This window comes from Neolamprologus multifasciatus, chromosome 11 (assembly GCF_963576455.1).
Source record: "Neolamprologus multifasciatus chromosome 11, fNeoMul1.2, whole genome shotgun sequence".
NCBI classification, from domain to species: Eukaryota; Metazoa; Chordata; class Actinopteri; order Cichliformes; family Cichlidae; genus Neolamprologus; species Neolamprologus multifasciatus.
In genome coordinates this window covers 9,274,988-9,291,630 of record NC_140449.1, presented here as the reverse complement: position 1 = coordinate 9,291,630, position 16,643 = coordinate 9,274,988, and the positions used below count along the sequence as shown (strand labels likewise).

Genomic DNA, 16,643 nt, shown 5'->3' with positions numbered 1-16,643 from the left:
TGATATCGCCCCCCTCAAATCAGATATCACTTAAAAGAAAAGAAAACATATGTGGGGGGAGAGGTGATGAAAGTCGATTTAGCTCCAAGCAGCCTCAGCACGTGACTACAGACGTTTCACAACAATTTCCCAGAAAATATGCTTACTCTAAACTTTTCCGTTTCTTTTGTTTGTGTATCCTTTTCATCATTCACTCTCCCTTCTTTTTTGTGTTTGGCGCTTAAAACACGTGATAGTCATGTTTTGAATACTGCGGGTTTCAAAAATGAATGTTTCTTACTTTCTGTCTAAGCAGGCTGCTGAAAGTCAGGGTCAACTTTGTTTGAATCAAGTCATCTCTGTCTGTATAGCTTGTGACTGCAAATATGTTATTAATCAAGCACATCGCACAAAAATGAAATAAATTCTAAACTCTGCAACCCAAAAGAAATCGACCTTAACTTTTCAAGTGAAATTCGGTTGAATTTAAACATTTGAGAAAAACATACATGGTCAAACGGGCCAAAAGGGATCAGTTCAATGTAATTCGGTCTCCTCGGGGCAGCGGGATATTGTATGCGTTATTCAGAAATAAAGAAGCACCGACTCACAAGCATAAAGCCAGAAGAAAAATGAAAAATGGCCAATGAAGAGACAAAATCTTCTATAGTTATTTTTGCAGCAAAAAGGTTCAAGTAATAAATGTGAAAAAATACATGCTTTACTTGTTATTTGTGCCGTCTTATCATTTGAAATTGGACAGAATCCTTTAAAACTCAAAGCTTTGAAAGATGAAATCAATTCATACATTCAGATTACCTGAACCTCTAAAAACATATCTTTTAATATCATGTGTCACCCAGTGAAGTCTGTAGAGAAATCTATTCCCAGGACAAGTCAGTATTTGTGTGTACATGACCAAGCACAAGGACACTTCAGAAAGTGAAATCCCTCTGGTATTATACATTTTAAACACTTCAAGCTGTGCTTGATTTTCCTTGGCATCTATACCAAGCTTGCTGCACACCTCTTAGAATGAAATGCATTGCACGGTTAAAGGTGAATTGGGTGTATGTGTAGGATTTGTCATGTGCAAGTGTTTTCTGTGACTGTGACAAACTTTGTTTTTAAGGGGACATGCACAACAAGTCACTCAAAAATACAACTAAACTACAGTCTAAAGGCACAACAGAGGCGCATCTGAATAGCTTTGCTGTGAGCTTTCATTTGGTTTAGTTCCTCAGACAAAATGCTACATTAGGCCTCTAATGTGAAGAGGCTCTCAAAGGCTTCATTAAAATGAAAATGGATTGAGAGGGTGTTTCTATACAGTTGCCCTTGAGCCCAGGCAAGAGATGGTTGTGGCTGTGTTTCTGTGAACAGGTGTGTGTATGGGACAGACCTTTTGCTGTGTTATAGCTATTTGGTAGTTTATCAGGGCACACAGGGAAATGCTTCTGATAAGTGCTAAAAGTGGGAGGGAAAAAAATAAAAAATAAAAAGCAACCAAATAAAATGAAATATGAACTACAATTACCATATTTTTCGGACCATAAGGCGCACCCGGATTATAAGGGGTGATTGTGGCCCACGGTTTGGGAGTTCGTCTTGTAATCGGAAGGTTGCCGGTTCGAGCCCCGGCTCGGACAGTCTCGTTGTTGTGTCCTTGGGCAAGACACTTCACCTACCGCCTACTGGTGATGGCCAGAGGGGCCGATGGCACGATATGGCAGCCTCGCTTCTGTCAGTCTACCCCAGGGCAGCTGTGGCTACAACTGTAGCTGCCTCCACCAGTGTGTGAATGTGAGAGTGATTGAATAGTGGAATTGTAAAGCACTTTGAGGGGCTCGAAAAGTGCTATATAAATGCAATCCATTATTATTATTATGCGAAACAAAAGAGCCAGGTAAGTCAAACTTTACTCAACTCATTCTTCTTGCTTCCTCCACTTTCGTACCATTGATCCATTAATGTTGAATTCTCTCGCAGCTGCTCTGTTCACATGTTGTTGCAGTATATTAATGACTAACCTCGGATTGTGGATGGATTATCTCAGTTGTTCTCCTGACTGAAGTTTGGTCTGTTTACAACATCCTGTCACGTTAACTTCTATCGGAAAAAAGTTAGCATTCATCCTCCAGCTTTACTGTGTTTTTGTTATGCTAACATAGCTGTGTCGCTAGCGATCACATAGCACATCATTAAGGTACCCGTAATGCTCCGACAATCCATCAAGCGGTGCGGCTTCGTAGCTTGCTGAAGTTGTACTAAAACATTTTTGACCGATTTTTTAGCGCCGTGTTCCACATAAAATCAGTTTGAGGTCGGTAAGCACAACCAGAATTAATACATAAGGCACACTGTCGATTTTGGAGAAAATTAAAGGATTTTAAGTGCACCTTTAGTACGGACAACACGGTAAGTGCAATGAGGAGGGAAAGAAGCCATTTACGTCCACTGTGAGCGACCATCTTTAAACAGAGGCGGTGGTTTACGACACCAACTGTCTGCCATCTATAATCCAGTTTTGAGATCCCTTCCCAGACGCTTTAACGCCCACTTACATCCTGGGCCATCTGACCTCAGGAAATCACATAATAGGGTGGGGCCAGGTTTCACAATGAGCTCACCCGAAACCCTGGCTGATTGTGACCCACACCCGTTTTCACACCTCGGCTCATGTGATTAGATAGAGGATCATCAGGGGGTCCTTTGTCCCTCTTTGGGGGGAAACTCCCACTGGGTTTAAATCTGGGACTCCCCACCATTTGACCCTTAGAACTGAAGAAGCTTCTCGGATGAGAGGTGAAACGTCTTCAAGCAACTCAAAAGAAGTCCAGACGCTTTTCTTTCCAAGCTCCTTAGACTACGATGACCTGGATGACTGAGAACCTTCACAGACACGGTAAGTGCAATGTGACACAGCATAAGAAAACCACACAAAAGTCCAAAATTTTTGGTTTTACTTTGTTTCCTTAAACTTAAGTTTGTTTCCTCAAACAAAAGTTTGAGATGAACATATAAACACACGTGCAATCAATCTGTAGTTTGATTGTTTTTTTTTCAACTTGATGTCAGACTGTCCTCTCTTTGAATTACTGTTGTTAGTAACAATGTATATAGATAAACAGAGACTTGTAGCATGTTCGTAAATAACATCTCATGTGAAAAAACTCCACTGGGTTATCAAGAAACTGTTGATCGATCACAATCCACACGGCATTATCACCAAAGGCCAAAGATGGAAAACTCACTGGCATCACTAAGGGAGCAAATTTCACTGGTTGACTACCTACATGGAGACTATTTTCACACCTCATTTGCCATTTCTAGTATAGATTATTATAAATCGCCCACACATAAAGGCTCACAGAAACACATCCACACTTATCTGCACACACACACACAGAGTGGTCAGATGTGGCTGTACTGTGGACAGACGGACAGATTCAGAGATGGGTGGATGGGGAAAAAGATGCTACACTCCAAAATAGAAAAACTGAAGAGAGGGGGAAATGAGGAGAGAGAAAAACAAAAAGTGGCACTGTAGAGATATTTTTACGTGAAGCTACTCAAAAACGAAGCACTGATAGCACAATGCAATCAACTAAAATGTCAGGGAGAAGTGGCCCGTGAGAGCAGATTGGGCCTTTAACTGCTCCAATCAGCAAATGGTTCTACGGGGCTGTCTACATCTGTCAAGAAAAACAGGCTGCACATAGGAAGAAATTGTGTGCTCTTGTGTGACAGAAGGAGACAGTGCAGACGCGTTGATCTGTGAGTATTTGTGAGAGAGGGTGATCTTTAAAGGGGTAGTGGAGAAGTTACTTGGCCTTTTCAGCTTCAATCACAGCCATTCGGTATGATGCCATTATATAAGTGCTAGCGTTCTTCAAAAGAAGAGACAGCAGGACATCATTCAGCCTTTAAGATGAACGATAAAAATAGTCTGGAGACTTGGCCTTCTTCATCGCCACGCCACTGACGTGATTACCATCATGACGACTTCGATTGGAGAAAATAGACAAAAGAGGTTATGGACGAGTAATTAGGAGAAGAAAAAACTAAAAGCAAAAGGTGAAGGGAAAAAGATTAAAAGTGTCAAAAGGAGAAAATGAAGAGCTATACTGAAAAAGAAGGAGCTGCAAGAGGAAGCAAAGAAAGAAGGAAAAACTCTGAGGAAGGAAGCTCAGAAAGACTTTCAAAAGACTTTTTTTTCTTAATGACTGTCAGTACGCCCTTATTTATGAGTAGGACTGCAAAAAAGAGAAAAAAAAAGGACAGTGTGGAAAGGGTAGAAGACAAGAGGGGGGGAAAAGGATGGATACGAAAGGGTACATAGGGAACAAGAGCAACACAAGACAATGATAAGTTAAAGAAGACCATCTTTCCTTATGTAGGTTAATTGGGTGAGGAATTAAAGCAAAAAATATATAATTCAATCCAACACATGGACATTAACAATAAAAAGGGCTGCTAGCATATGAAATTATTCTTAATACACACACACACACACACCAAGCGACTGTGTCTTCCAAGTGTGTTTCTAATTATCAGTTAATTGTTATTCCCTATCATTAGGAGGGTGGGTTTTTAATTGTAATGTAGCCAAGCAGAAAGCCTACCTATACATGTGGGGGACAATTAGCCACCTCCATTAACCCCTGGTTAATTACAACCTCTATAGCTGCTTCCCACAGCACTTTTCCCACTGCTTTTTACCCCTCGTCTCTATCCCCAGGCCTTCATCCCCTTACTTTTTTACATTTCTGCCCTCATTTCATTAATCAGTGATCCCAATCATCTTTGATTGTTTGATTCAAAGTATCTGTTATGAATTTATTTTTTAAAGAAAAAAAGAAAGAAAAAAAAAGTTCTGTCATTTGCTTTTTCAAGGTTACCATTACCCAGTTCATCCTCTATTACTTCCACTGACATGTTTCTCCTCTCCTTTTTCCAACCAACTGTTTTTAATCAGGGCTGAAATTATGAATGCAAACAGGCAACCAGAGCAAGAATAATAGGACTGAAAAATAAGCCAGAATTTAAATCTATCAAGGTCAGCAATCACGTTCAATATAACATTAAAATATTAACTAGAATTTGTACAAAAGGTCCCACTTCCTTGAGTTTTATCCCTGTCATTGAAGCAAAAGTTCACATGTGATTTTATTCCCAGCAGAACATTGCTTAATAAGAATTGTGACATTGGGAAAACCTGGCATCAGAACGAGTAGGAAGTGTTCAAACACCTCAGTTTTAAGGAATGAGAGGTTTTATCATTAACTCATTGTCCCAGTAAAGGGTTTTAAGAGTGCAGTGCATTACCTTCTATCATGTTTTACAGATAATTTGTACAAAAATCACAATCAGACCAAAACAGAACAAACCAAGAAAAAAAAGGAAGTTGCTTTTCAATCTAAGTGGCTGAAAAGTAACTTCCTTTGAGATAAAGTAATCAATAAATAAAGATTAAAAGACTCAAGTCGCAAAAGAGCCGTCAAAAGCAGGCCACAGAGGATGAGCGGTGTATCTATAGCACTTCTCAGGAGCCTTAACACGGGCAAACACTTATGGTGGGTTAAGATAGACCTGCAATGTACAGTAGATGAGCAGATGAACAGGAAGGAAGATGCAAAATATCAATTTATCGAACACATACTGACAATGATGTCTCAAGTCACACCTACTATGCTGGATCAACACCATGGTAGGCGACGAAGTAAACTAGCACAGCACAAGCATGACACACTGGCTCTCATCGTCACAACACGATGCTCACCATTATGCTAGCTGCTTATTATATCAATATTTTGATGGCTGAATGAAACATCCATGCATGTTTAGATCATGTGACTATAAGCAAATGATGTCACACCCTTTCTTGCACTACTTTACAGCAGGTTTGCACAGACCATCAGTTTTCTTGGTGTTTTATCACATACTCAGTCCAAATGTATCCAGTTTTTATATTCTTCTCATTACCAACAATGCAAGATTTAGGTTTAACAAAATATTCTATTCCCAGAAAATCTGGACACCACCAGCTCCCATATAGCAGTGATAAAGTCAGACTGAATAACAGCTCGCTCCCCTAGCTGAGACTTTCTTAATGACCTGAATGCAGGACCTCGGGGTAAAAATGCACCACGCTTTACCTTCTCTCACAAAATTGAAACAGGGAGCTGATAACGGTTGTTAAACGCACTCATCTGGCAAATTATAACTTCAACCCTTTTCCATTATTGGTTTATTTTCAGAGTGATGGCACAGTGATGATCTGTCAATGATGATCTGTCAATGTCAAAAGGCAACTTGCTTGCTCTTTCTCACATTTCTCTGGCAATGACTGCTAAAAAAAAGAGCAGACTACAAATCCCCACAGCAGCAAATTTTACAGGAATACCAAATGAAGTAGAGAAAGTCTTAATTGATGGCAAAACCCTGATGTAAATTTACAAGTCTAACTTTAATTAACCAATTAATAATCTAATTAACTATTTCACAGACTCCTGAAGTTTGCTAGAAAGTGAATAATAATGAAATAATTGAAAAGAAAATGAACTGGTTGCAACAAACAATGGACCAGGAAACAACATGTTGGCATGTGTCATCTATCCAGATAATCTGGACAATGGAAGGACTTTTTTTTAAAACACACATTGCAATCCTTTGCACTCAATACATGAATATGTTATTTAAAAAGAGGCACAACTGTCAGTTCATGAAAAGCGATAGAATATAATAATGTGTTGTGTCTCCAACACAAGTTAATTTTTTTTAAAAAAGGGGGTAAGGCAGAAAAAGATTTAAATGGCAGAAAATTCATGTCTCACAGACATGCAAATGCACAAAGAAGTCAGGGCTAGAGATCGAGAGAGAAAATAGAGAGGGGTAACAATGCCCATTGTTCCATTAGAAAAGACAATAATGATTGATAAAATGAGGTTACTAAAGAGGACACAATGGTCCTTAATTGACTCATTAGGGAAAGAAGAGAATGAACTAATCAGCAGAGAATGAGAGCTGCAGCTAAACTGCTTGGTAAGCAAAACAGAAAGGCTTTTAGTTTATTAAATCTAGGCAAAGCAATATTGTTTGTTCACAGAAAGAGCCCGTCAGGAGAAAAACAAAGCAGGTAAAAAGGAAGTGTGTGGAGTGTCTCAGTCTTTTACTTTTATTAATACCGATGCATTATTATATTTGATAGGACTCGTGGGTGAAATTGGGGAGGTGTTTGTGTGTACTGCGCATACCTCTAGGTGTTCCAGGATATATGGTGGATTCGTCATCCCCAGCCTTAGCATGGCACCTTCGGGAATCTCCTCCACCAGTCTCCACAGCAGCGTGGGCAGGTCTGTCCCTATGTCTCTACCGTAAGCACCGGTGTCCTCACTGGTCAACCAGATCTCGCACACTCCCTCTACAAAGGCACGCACATATAAACATGCTCATTAACCATAGTAAATTCATTAATTCACATGACGTAACAGCCACCAATAACCACCATCAATAATCAAAGCAGGCTGCGTATTAGTTCCCAAGTGGGAACAGTTTACAGTGACTGTGGGTACTGTTGTACTTAAGGGAATCTCATGTTAACATTTCACTAATTTGATTAAAAATAACCTTACCTACTGAAGGTAATGAATGAAAAACATGTAGGCTGAAACCTGAGGGAGATATTTGACTGTTAAATTAACTGAATCAAGCATTCCACTTTAGAGTTAATGTTTAGCTTGTGTGTGTGTGTGTGTTAAAATACCTTTTTCATGTTTAACGACTTAGTTAAAATTATCCATGCTGCTTGTGCTATGAGGACATCGCTCTCCTCCACCACGTATTATTCAAAGTTGATTTTAGCGCTACATATTTAAAACTTTCAAAACTTTGGCTAATTTGAGGTCAGAAGTTCGCTGATAACATTCTGCAAACTGCTTCACGGTCCTATTTTTGACATCCATACAGCCCGTTATGGCTGTCTGCTTAAAATAAGTCCAATTAACAATTACCGTCTGTGCTCCTGACTAATGAGTAACACCTGAAAAAGCTTTAAAATGCCCTTCGTAAAACTCTCTCCTGCTCTCGTAGCTATAATTCTCTGCGGGAGTCTCCTCACATCACATTATTTTCTTCTTCTTTAAGCAACTGTCAGAATAAACGTAAAAGTTGGTTTTTACTCTGTTTTACTTCCTCCTTCATCTGTTATTAGAAATACTAATGTAAATAGTTATGACAGCCAAGCTCAAGCTCCAAAGGTTCCATGTCATTATCTCACCTTCTCTCAGGTATCATTATTTCACTGCCACTCTGAAGCTTTTGATGTCATTGCTTATATATGCCAGGTCTTTGATAGAAACCCCATTTATGACAGTCACTGACAAGTATTAAAAATACCAGTGTTGTAAACATGGATTGCAGGAATGTGAAGGTCAAATGCAGCAAGAGGGGGTGATCAACTGGCTTCATGCTAAATTAGAGCAACGCTCAGCGCTAGAGCTTAATGAGCTAAGTGTCATTTGACTGCAGGTCCGGAAATGGCTGAGTGTCTGTTTAAGCTATGTTTTAAGACATATTATATCACACAGGCACACATAAACACATTTGCACTTGCAGGGGCACACACACGCAAATGCACACAACCATCATTATCATTAGCTGTGCAGAGACAGACAGAAAGATGCATGTGGTCATACCGTTTGGCTAATTGGACAGCGTGTGTATGTGTGTGTGTGTAGAGGTGAGCATGGGCCAGATAGATTAAAAATGATGACGGTGTAATTGTCTGGAGTCGAATTAAAGTGTTTCCAGAGCTCATCGTCGACATTAAGAAGCACTAATGATTTCTGTCGCCAGCCGCGTCTAAAATCGCAATCAAATGCATCCATCAATCACACATGCTTAAATCGTATCAGGCCAGCATGCACACTATATAAGAATATATCAAGATAGCTTCAGTGTGCAATTAATCCGATGCAAATTTCACCTTCGGACAATATTTAATAATAACCTAGTTCATTAAACTCCCTATCGTTATTTAATTCATTCAATTTATTATGCTTAGAAAGTACGCGCTGTTTTTAAGCAACCTGTCTCCTCACAGGCATAAGAACTTCCCGTCTGCTGCTGGCCACCAGACATCTTCAAACCCCCCCAGAGGTCGAGCATATCTCATATAGACGTGTTGTCTTCTAATATGAATTTGTAATGGTGTTTATTTACTGCAGTATTTACTGTATTTATGTAATTTGTCACATTCCCATCTTTTAAAGGTAAAGAAAAGCATTGATAGCAATTCCATGGACAGCTCAAATCAGCTTGTTTGGGCTCAGTAATACCAATGTCACTACCAAGTCAAGGACCTTGACTGCATCATCTACATACCAGTAATAACCAAAACCAGCACAATAACAGTGTCCTTTTCAGCTTAACTGTTGCAGAAAGACACTGGCCAAATGATGGCCTCATTCACAGCCAAACGTACTTTGAAATGACCTCTGAGCTAAATTGCTTCCTTCCAAAACAACATTCTTGTGATTCCAGTCCAATAATGCTGTACAAATGGTAAGCATATATATTGTTTGCTGTGAAATATTTCTGAATCCCCTGTTAATTATGTTTTGAGCAGGGTGATGCTTTGCAAAAGTCTCTTATGTTTACTCAAGGCCACAGCCATGCACAGCTCTCCAGCTCAACTCAATAACCTACCCAGTAATTTGCCCTTTTGGCTTGCTTCTCGGTCCTTTTGTGTCAGGTGTGCCAACGGTGTTATTGTTGGCCAAATACAGAGAGGAGGCAGCTATTAGGAAATGCCTGCCCTTCTGTATCTGGTCTTATACAAGCTGCACATCTGCTTCCTCTGCTTTTGTTTACGTGTAGTGACGAGAGGTCACAGTGGTGAAGCGCTGACAACTGTCTCCTGTCAAGATGGTGCCAAAAAGTCACGATCTCTGTCAGGAGGAATTTGTGAACCTAATAGCGCATTAGCCATTGCTTTTCATAATGTACTCGAAAATAATTTATATACAGTACGCCTAATTGCCATCATTATATTATCTGGCTGCGAGTGGTTTTACTTCAATAAATACTTTCTGGTGAATAGAAAGTATGTACACTGCTGAATGGTTTAGGAAATACTGTTCTGAGCACATTTTGGCCTCTGATACCATTGAGAAATATGAATATTGATCATGTACTATCATTGTTTTATTATTATTTTTAAATATGGGAAGATGAATCCCATGCAACAAAGTCAGGAGGGACACATTTCCACTGTGCTTTGGCCTGTGCGTGTTGACATTACACATTAACATTTGACCCAAGTCCTTTTTCCAACCACTTTATGATGTCGTTTGATGTCAGAGCAGTTCCAAACACGGGTGGGTAGCACACCCGTTTTCCTAAACGCTATTAACATTCCCTTCATCCTGACAAAGCATAGCACAGACAGTGGAGTGAAAAAGCATGTCAGGATTTTAAAGAGTCCTGATATGCAAAACAAAATCAAACAAAGGTAAAACAAAACACTCAGTGAGATAGATCTGCACTTATGACCGCATTCCCAAACCTACAAGCTGAGAGAGAAAGCATGAACACAGAGGAAACAGTTGCATGCATGTCCAAGTTCCATTCGTCTTTGTCCAAGAACAACACCATCAGTGCGCCTGAATAAACCATACAAAACCATCATCACACCCGGTCTCGGTCAAATACTTGTTTGCTGTGTCTGGGTTTGCTTTTATGGACACGTTTTCATTTTAGACTAAATGTAATGAGGACATTTCTATACTTGCAATTATATTTTGGCTCTTATCCTCACAATATGAAAGGTGCTTTCTAGACACAGATTCTTCCCCATTAATCTGACAGCACCTCATAGTGTCAGCTGTATGCCTGAATGCAGCACTTGTTCAACTTTTTCATTAAAGTCAAAATGGACATCATACGGTGGTACGGTCTAGGACCGTACCATGTTGCATCTTTCAACATGGTACAGCCTGCAGGCACTCTGTAACAAGTATTTGCCCCCTTCCTAATTTCCAAGTGTTTTGCATATTTTTCACACTTACATGTTTCAGATCATCAAAAAATATTAATATCAGACAAACATAGCCAAAGCAAATAGAAAACACTGTTTTTAAATGATGATTTCATTGATTAAGGGGGAACAGTTATCCAAACCGCACTGGTCCTGTGTGAAAAAGTAATTGCCCCTCTTGTTGAATCATGAATTAACTATGATTAACTAATTTTTTTGGGAAAGTTGAGCTCCGTTTCATTAAACACACTCAGGCCTAATTACTGGCAGACCTGAATCAAGAAATCATTTAAATAGAACCTGTCTGACAAAGTGAAGCAGGCAAAATGATCCCAAAAAGTAACAAAGTCACTGAAATATCAGTTTTGAAAGGTTAACAAAGCGATTTCTATTTATTTTCTTTGGGACTCCAGTGAACCACAGTGAGATTCATTATACACAAATGGAGAAAACTTGGAACAGTAGTGAAGATTCCCACGAGTGACCGGCTGACAAAAGTTACTCAAAGAGCATATTGATGAGTCGTCCAGGAGGTCAAAAAAAACCCCAAGAACAACTTTAAAGAACCATAGGCTTCACATGTCTCAGTTAAGGTCAGAGTTCATGATTCAACAATGAGAAAGAGACTGGGCAAAAATGGCATCCATGTTTCAAGGAGAAAAACCACTGCTGTCCAAAAGGAACACAAAGGCTCGTCTCATATTTGCCAGAAAAACATCTTGATGATCCCCCCAAATATATTCTGTAGACTGACGAGACAAAACTTTTTGGTTTGAGTGGCGTTACATTTGGCATGAAAGTAACACAGAAATGGAACATCATACCAACAGTAAAATGGTGGTGGTAGTGTGGTGGGCTAGGGCTGTTTTGCTATCTCGGGACCTGGAAGACTTGCTGTGGCAAACGGAACAATGAATTCTGTTCTCTACCAAAACATCCTGAAGGAGAATATCTGGCCATCTGTTCGTGATCTCAAGTTAACATGCACTTTGGTTCTGCAGCAGCACAATGATCCAAAACACACCAGAAAGTCCACCCCTGAATGGTTTAAGAAAAACGAATAAAGACTTTGGAGTGGCCTAGTCAAAGCCCTTAAACAAGCTGGGGGGTTTCACAGGATTAACAATGTGGCTAAATTACAAAAATTCTTCAAAGATGAGTGGGCCAAAAATCCTCCACAGGGCTGTAAAAGACTCATGGCCAGTTATCACAGTTGTTGCTACTAAGGGTGGCCCAACCAGTTATTAGGATTAGGGAGCAATCACTTTTCCACACAGGGTCATGTAGGTTTGGATTTTTTCCCACTTAATCATAAACACCTTCATTTAAAAACTGCATTTTATGTTTACTTGTGTTATCTTTGTCTACTATTTAAATTTCTTTGATGATCTGAAACATTTAAGTGTGACAACCAAACACAAAAAAGGAAATCAGGAAGAAGGCAAACACTTTTCACTCCACTCTACAATTCACAAAATTAGGACTAAGCATGTGTCTCACCAGCATCTCGAGTGACAGATCTTACAAAAAAGGGGTTGTTTTTTAAAATACCCAAAAGAGCAATAACTTAAGAGTGAGGACAACTCACGTCTAAGATATACATCGTATTCAGCAGATGAAAGGAAACTGTTGATGCTCACTGTTTAGATCAGTCCATTTTAGACAGCGACTGAGGGACTAAAAAGAATTGCCTAAATAAGGAGTAAAAAGCTTAAAACCCTTACTTTAATATTACAGAATTCATGTACAGAAACCTGTATTCAGTCATACAAGAATATAATTGCGATTCGCAGATTTGGCACTGGAAATTACAAATTAGACAACATGATCACAGATTTCCATGACAGGCCTGTTTCTGTTCAGCTTCCATACTTTTTAGAAGTACATGTAATAGTCATGTTGTCATGTAAGACGTATATGTAATAATCAAAGAGGCTGGATCAATGTTCCCTCTAATTTTCCATGTGTCTGAGCGAACGCACAAACTCCCTGAGCGATCCCTTGGCCCACTGTGAGCAACAGCAGACGTGTGCACTGTGGTCACGCCAGCATCGAATCCATCCAAGTTACATGGTTTATTAAAATAATCAAATTACAGCATTTACATTTATGTTAGACTACTTTTAATTAACTGCTTTAGCACTCTGTCTGCAAAATACAGTATATAATGACCAATGCTGGGCAATTAATTATATAGTTACTTCTTCAAAAAAGTAACTGAGTTTTGTAAACAACAAAGTTTTTTGCAGCTATTTACCTAAAAATGCAGCCAAGGCGTTTTTTTAAATAAACATTTCAAACTATTTACAGAACAATCAGCTGTTCTGCATCAAATTTGATGCCACACAAATTATTTGTGCCACTCCAAAAAATAATTTCTGTCCACTATGAGATAAAGGAGAACAACAGTCTGATACCTGCAGGCCTGACAACAGGAGATGTATCACTCCTGTAACACCTGTAACATTCAGCAGTGGCCTCATTGTTCTGACACACACAACAAAACTACTGACTACACTACACACTAACTACACAAGATTTGCGCTAAACGTCGCAAATCTCTCACATCTCAAAACATTCCCAAAACTTTTCCCCTTCCTAAACAACTGTTGCCATATCATTTTTTGATTGGTTGACATGGTACATTTTTTGACCAATAGGAAAGGGTGTGGTTTTTTTGGTTTTTGCTTTTCTCACAGGCGGAGAGTGCTTTCGAGCGTTTTCCTTATAAAACGCAGTTTTTACCGTTTCTTCCCGCAGTAAATATAAGCAACGATAGAATTCAGGAAGAAAACCAAACATTTCATATATTTTTATCATAACTCTGGTTTTACGTGGCCTATCAACACAATTAAAAACTGGTATAAAGTCCACACTTTTTCCGTCAGTACTTCCGTCTGTCCTGTTCACATCTCCAATGGTTGTACACGTTGTCATTAACGTGGCTTCACTCCACATCAACCACGCCGCTTTGCTAGCTAAAACACCGGTGTCGGCACATAAGGACCCTGTCATAGCCTGTCAACGACGTTGATTAGCTGCGTATATACGAATGTGAATCGCATTATTGGCTGGACTATGGGATAAGGTGACATCGTTCTAATCCCATACAGGAGCAGCCAGTCACTTACTGACTAACACTGTAAAACAGAATTGTTAAAGTTTTAATTTTAATTTCAATTCAGGTTAGATTTTTTTTGTGCGCAACGCAGATTCTCTTTGCCTGCAGTGCGCAATTGCGCAGGCGCGCAGCTTAGAGGAAACATTGGGCTGGATGCTAAAATTACTAGTATTTCCAAACAGAATAAATGATAACACAATTAAATATCTGCGATATTAACAATCAAAATAACACAGAAATGATACAACTGATGAAGAAATTTCATTTATTCCTATTTTAAGGTTAAAACTGTTGTATTTTTTGCAAAAATATGTTATATTTAATATGTATTATCTGAATATTAATTTTGAAAATATGTACGTAAGCACACTTCCTTTCCAAAACAAAAACATAATGATACAAACAATGATGCAAATCTGAACATGTTTAGATTTTCTTGCATTGTTACGGTTGAAGCAGTGGTCAAATGACACTGATTAAACACTTCTGACTAATTAACACTGTGAAAAATGGAAAATGGCATCAAACTATCCAAGCGTAAAAAATGTGTTATTCTAAGCAAAAAGGAGTTTTCTATCCCTCAAGCTATTTCTAGGACATAGCTGATTAACTGAAGGATATTAAATTGGCAATCCAAAGCCCTCTAAAGCAATCTACAGGAACTCTCCCCTGTTTCCAAAGCACTTTAATGAAGATGAAAAGTGACCAACAAATTAAAAAGAAAGAAAAAACTGTTCAGGCATGATTCATTCAAGATAGTCTGACTAAAATCAGCAAAAGTATTGTTGAGGAAAAGATATCAAGTGGTGGCCTCAGAAACACAAGATTTTATCAGTGAGAGCCTGTTTTACCAACTATACCCTGGGATACTTACACTGACCCAACTACACAGTCACCATAGGGAAGAGTTGCCCAAGAGCATAATGAACTCAAACCTTACAAGAACTTGAAAACCGAACCACAGGCATGTCACCTCAACCCACTTGAGGGGAGGTCTTTTTGGTTGTGGAAAAATTCAACTTTAATGATACATTTAAACACTGAAATATGTAAGTACTCCTAACATCACGAGAACCTCTGCAGGACATTGTCACATCATGCTGGAATATTGCATAGTGGTTATAGGTCCAGTTTGCCAGTTTGACTGATATCAAGGTACTCCAATAAACAGATATATATGAATGATCATCCACCAGTCCAGTCAATTGTATGATTCTACAGAAAATCAATTTTTAGAATTTTTTTTCCTATCCACTCATTGACTCAAATATATTTCTCCACCACTGAACTACCAGCAACTATGGCCTGGGCATATTTGATTATATGATACAAGGCCTTATATTACATATGGTGATGTGATCACTTGGTGATTGGTGGATAGGTAAACTGGACAAACGGCAATGGTGGTTTTAAATATTTCCTACTATATTTCTTTTTCTCTATATACATTATTTAAATTGCTGTAAACATGTTACAGTATACACATGGTAGAAAAGCATGTGAAACAGAGGGCAACCCCGTTTGGTTGCTTTAAACAAAACATTCTGCTAGTTGAATATTTGGTTGATAATTTATTCAAAATGTAACACAAATAATGTGACAGCCTAAAGCATAAGCATGTGCACACCCTTGTTTTCATCACGGTAGCTCAATGTTCACACCATGTTTAGCTATGTGTTGCTTTGAGTCACGGAAAATGTGCTTAATGTAGTGTCTGCAATCTAATAAATATTAGCACTGAGGGGGTTTCTATGACCCTGCACATTTGCAAACAAAAAATAATATATAACAAATGTCTACAAAGAAGAAAACACCACAAATCAGGCCTGGTCTACGACTGAGCTATAAGTTTGTGAACTTGGTACCTTTGGTCAGACCGATCACAATTCCCATCTCTTCTTGTTTCTCATGGACACCAATAAAAAGACTGATTATAAATATGCACAAACACACTTCGGGTCCCTCCAAAGAGAGATGAGTGTCAACACAGACCCAACGCGGATCGATAGATTTCCTCTTAAGTACATTCAATCTGTGCGTGCCCAGAAATTCATATGCAGGGCAGCGAAAAGAGTCAAGAGAGGCTACATACAAATGATGTGTAATCAATATTATTACAACATAACTGTAAATTGAGTGATTTCCAAATTAGATTCATACGAGCAAACTAGATTTATGCAATGAATATAATGCCAAACTAAAAGACCGCAACATATTCAGATATTATTTTTAAAATAGCAATTTGTATTTATTTCAATAAAACACTTTAAAATGACTCAGTATATAAAATCCTCACATGTGGAATAACACATTTAAAAGGTCCATGAGGAATTCGGGCTTGTAAACACAAAACATGTCTTTTCCAATAAATCATTAAGTTCTTCATCATATGAAAATATACACACACGAAAAACACACAACCATGCAACACTTCTGTACTGTGGGTCTGACTGGAAGGCCCGTCTGACCTTCAGTCACATCACTCCCTCCCCTATCCTACTCCAT

At 38.8% G+C, this 16,643-nt stretch overlaps 1 protein-coding gene across 3 annotated transcripts in view; it reads right to left on the bottom strand.

Moving 5' to 3' along the window:
- cdkal1 (CDK5 regulatory subunit associated protein 1-like 1) overlaps nucleotides 1-16,643 on the bottom strand; it is a 257,896-nt gene that overhangs the window by 104,953 nt on the left and 136,300 nt on the right. For all 3 annotated transcript variants that reach the window (XM_085176654.1, XM_085176653.1, XM_085176655.1), the window contains exon 9: nucleotides 7,236-7,402. In XM_085176654.1, coding sequence (XP_085032780.1) covers nucleotides 7,236-7,402 — 167 coding nt within the window. The remainder of the gene's footprint in view (nucleotides 1-7,235; nucleotides 7,403-16,643) is intronic.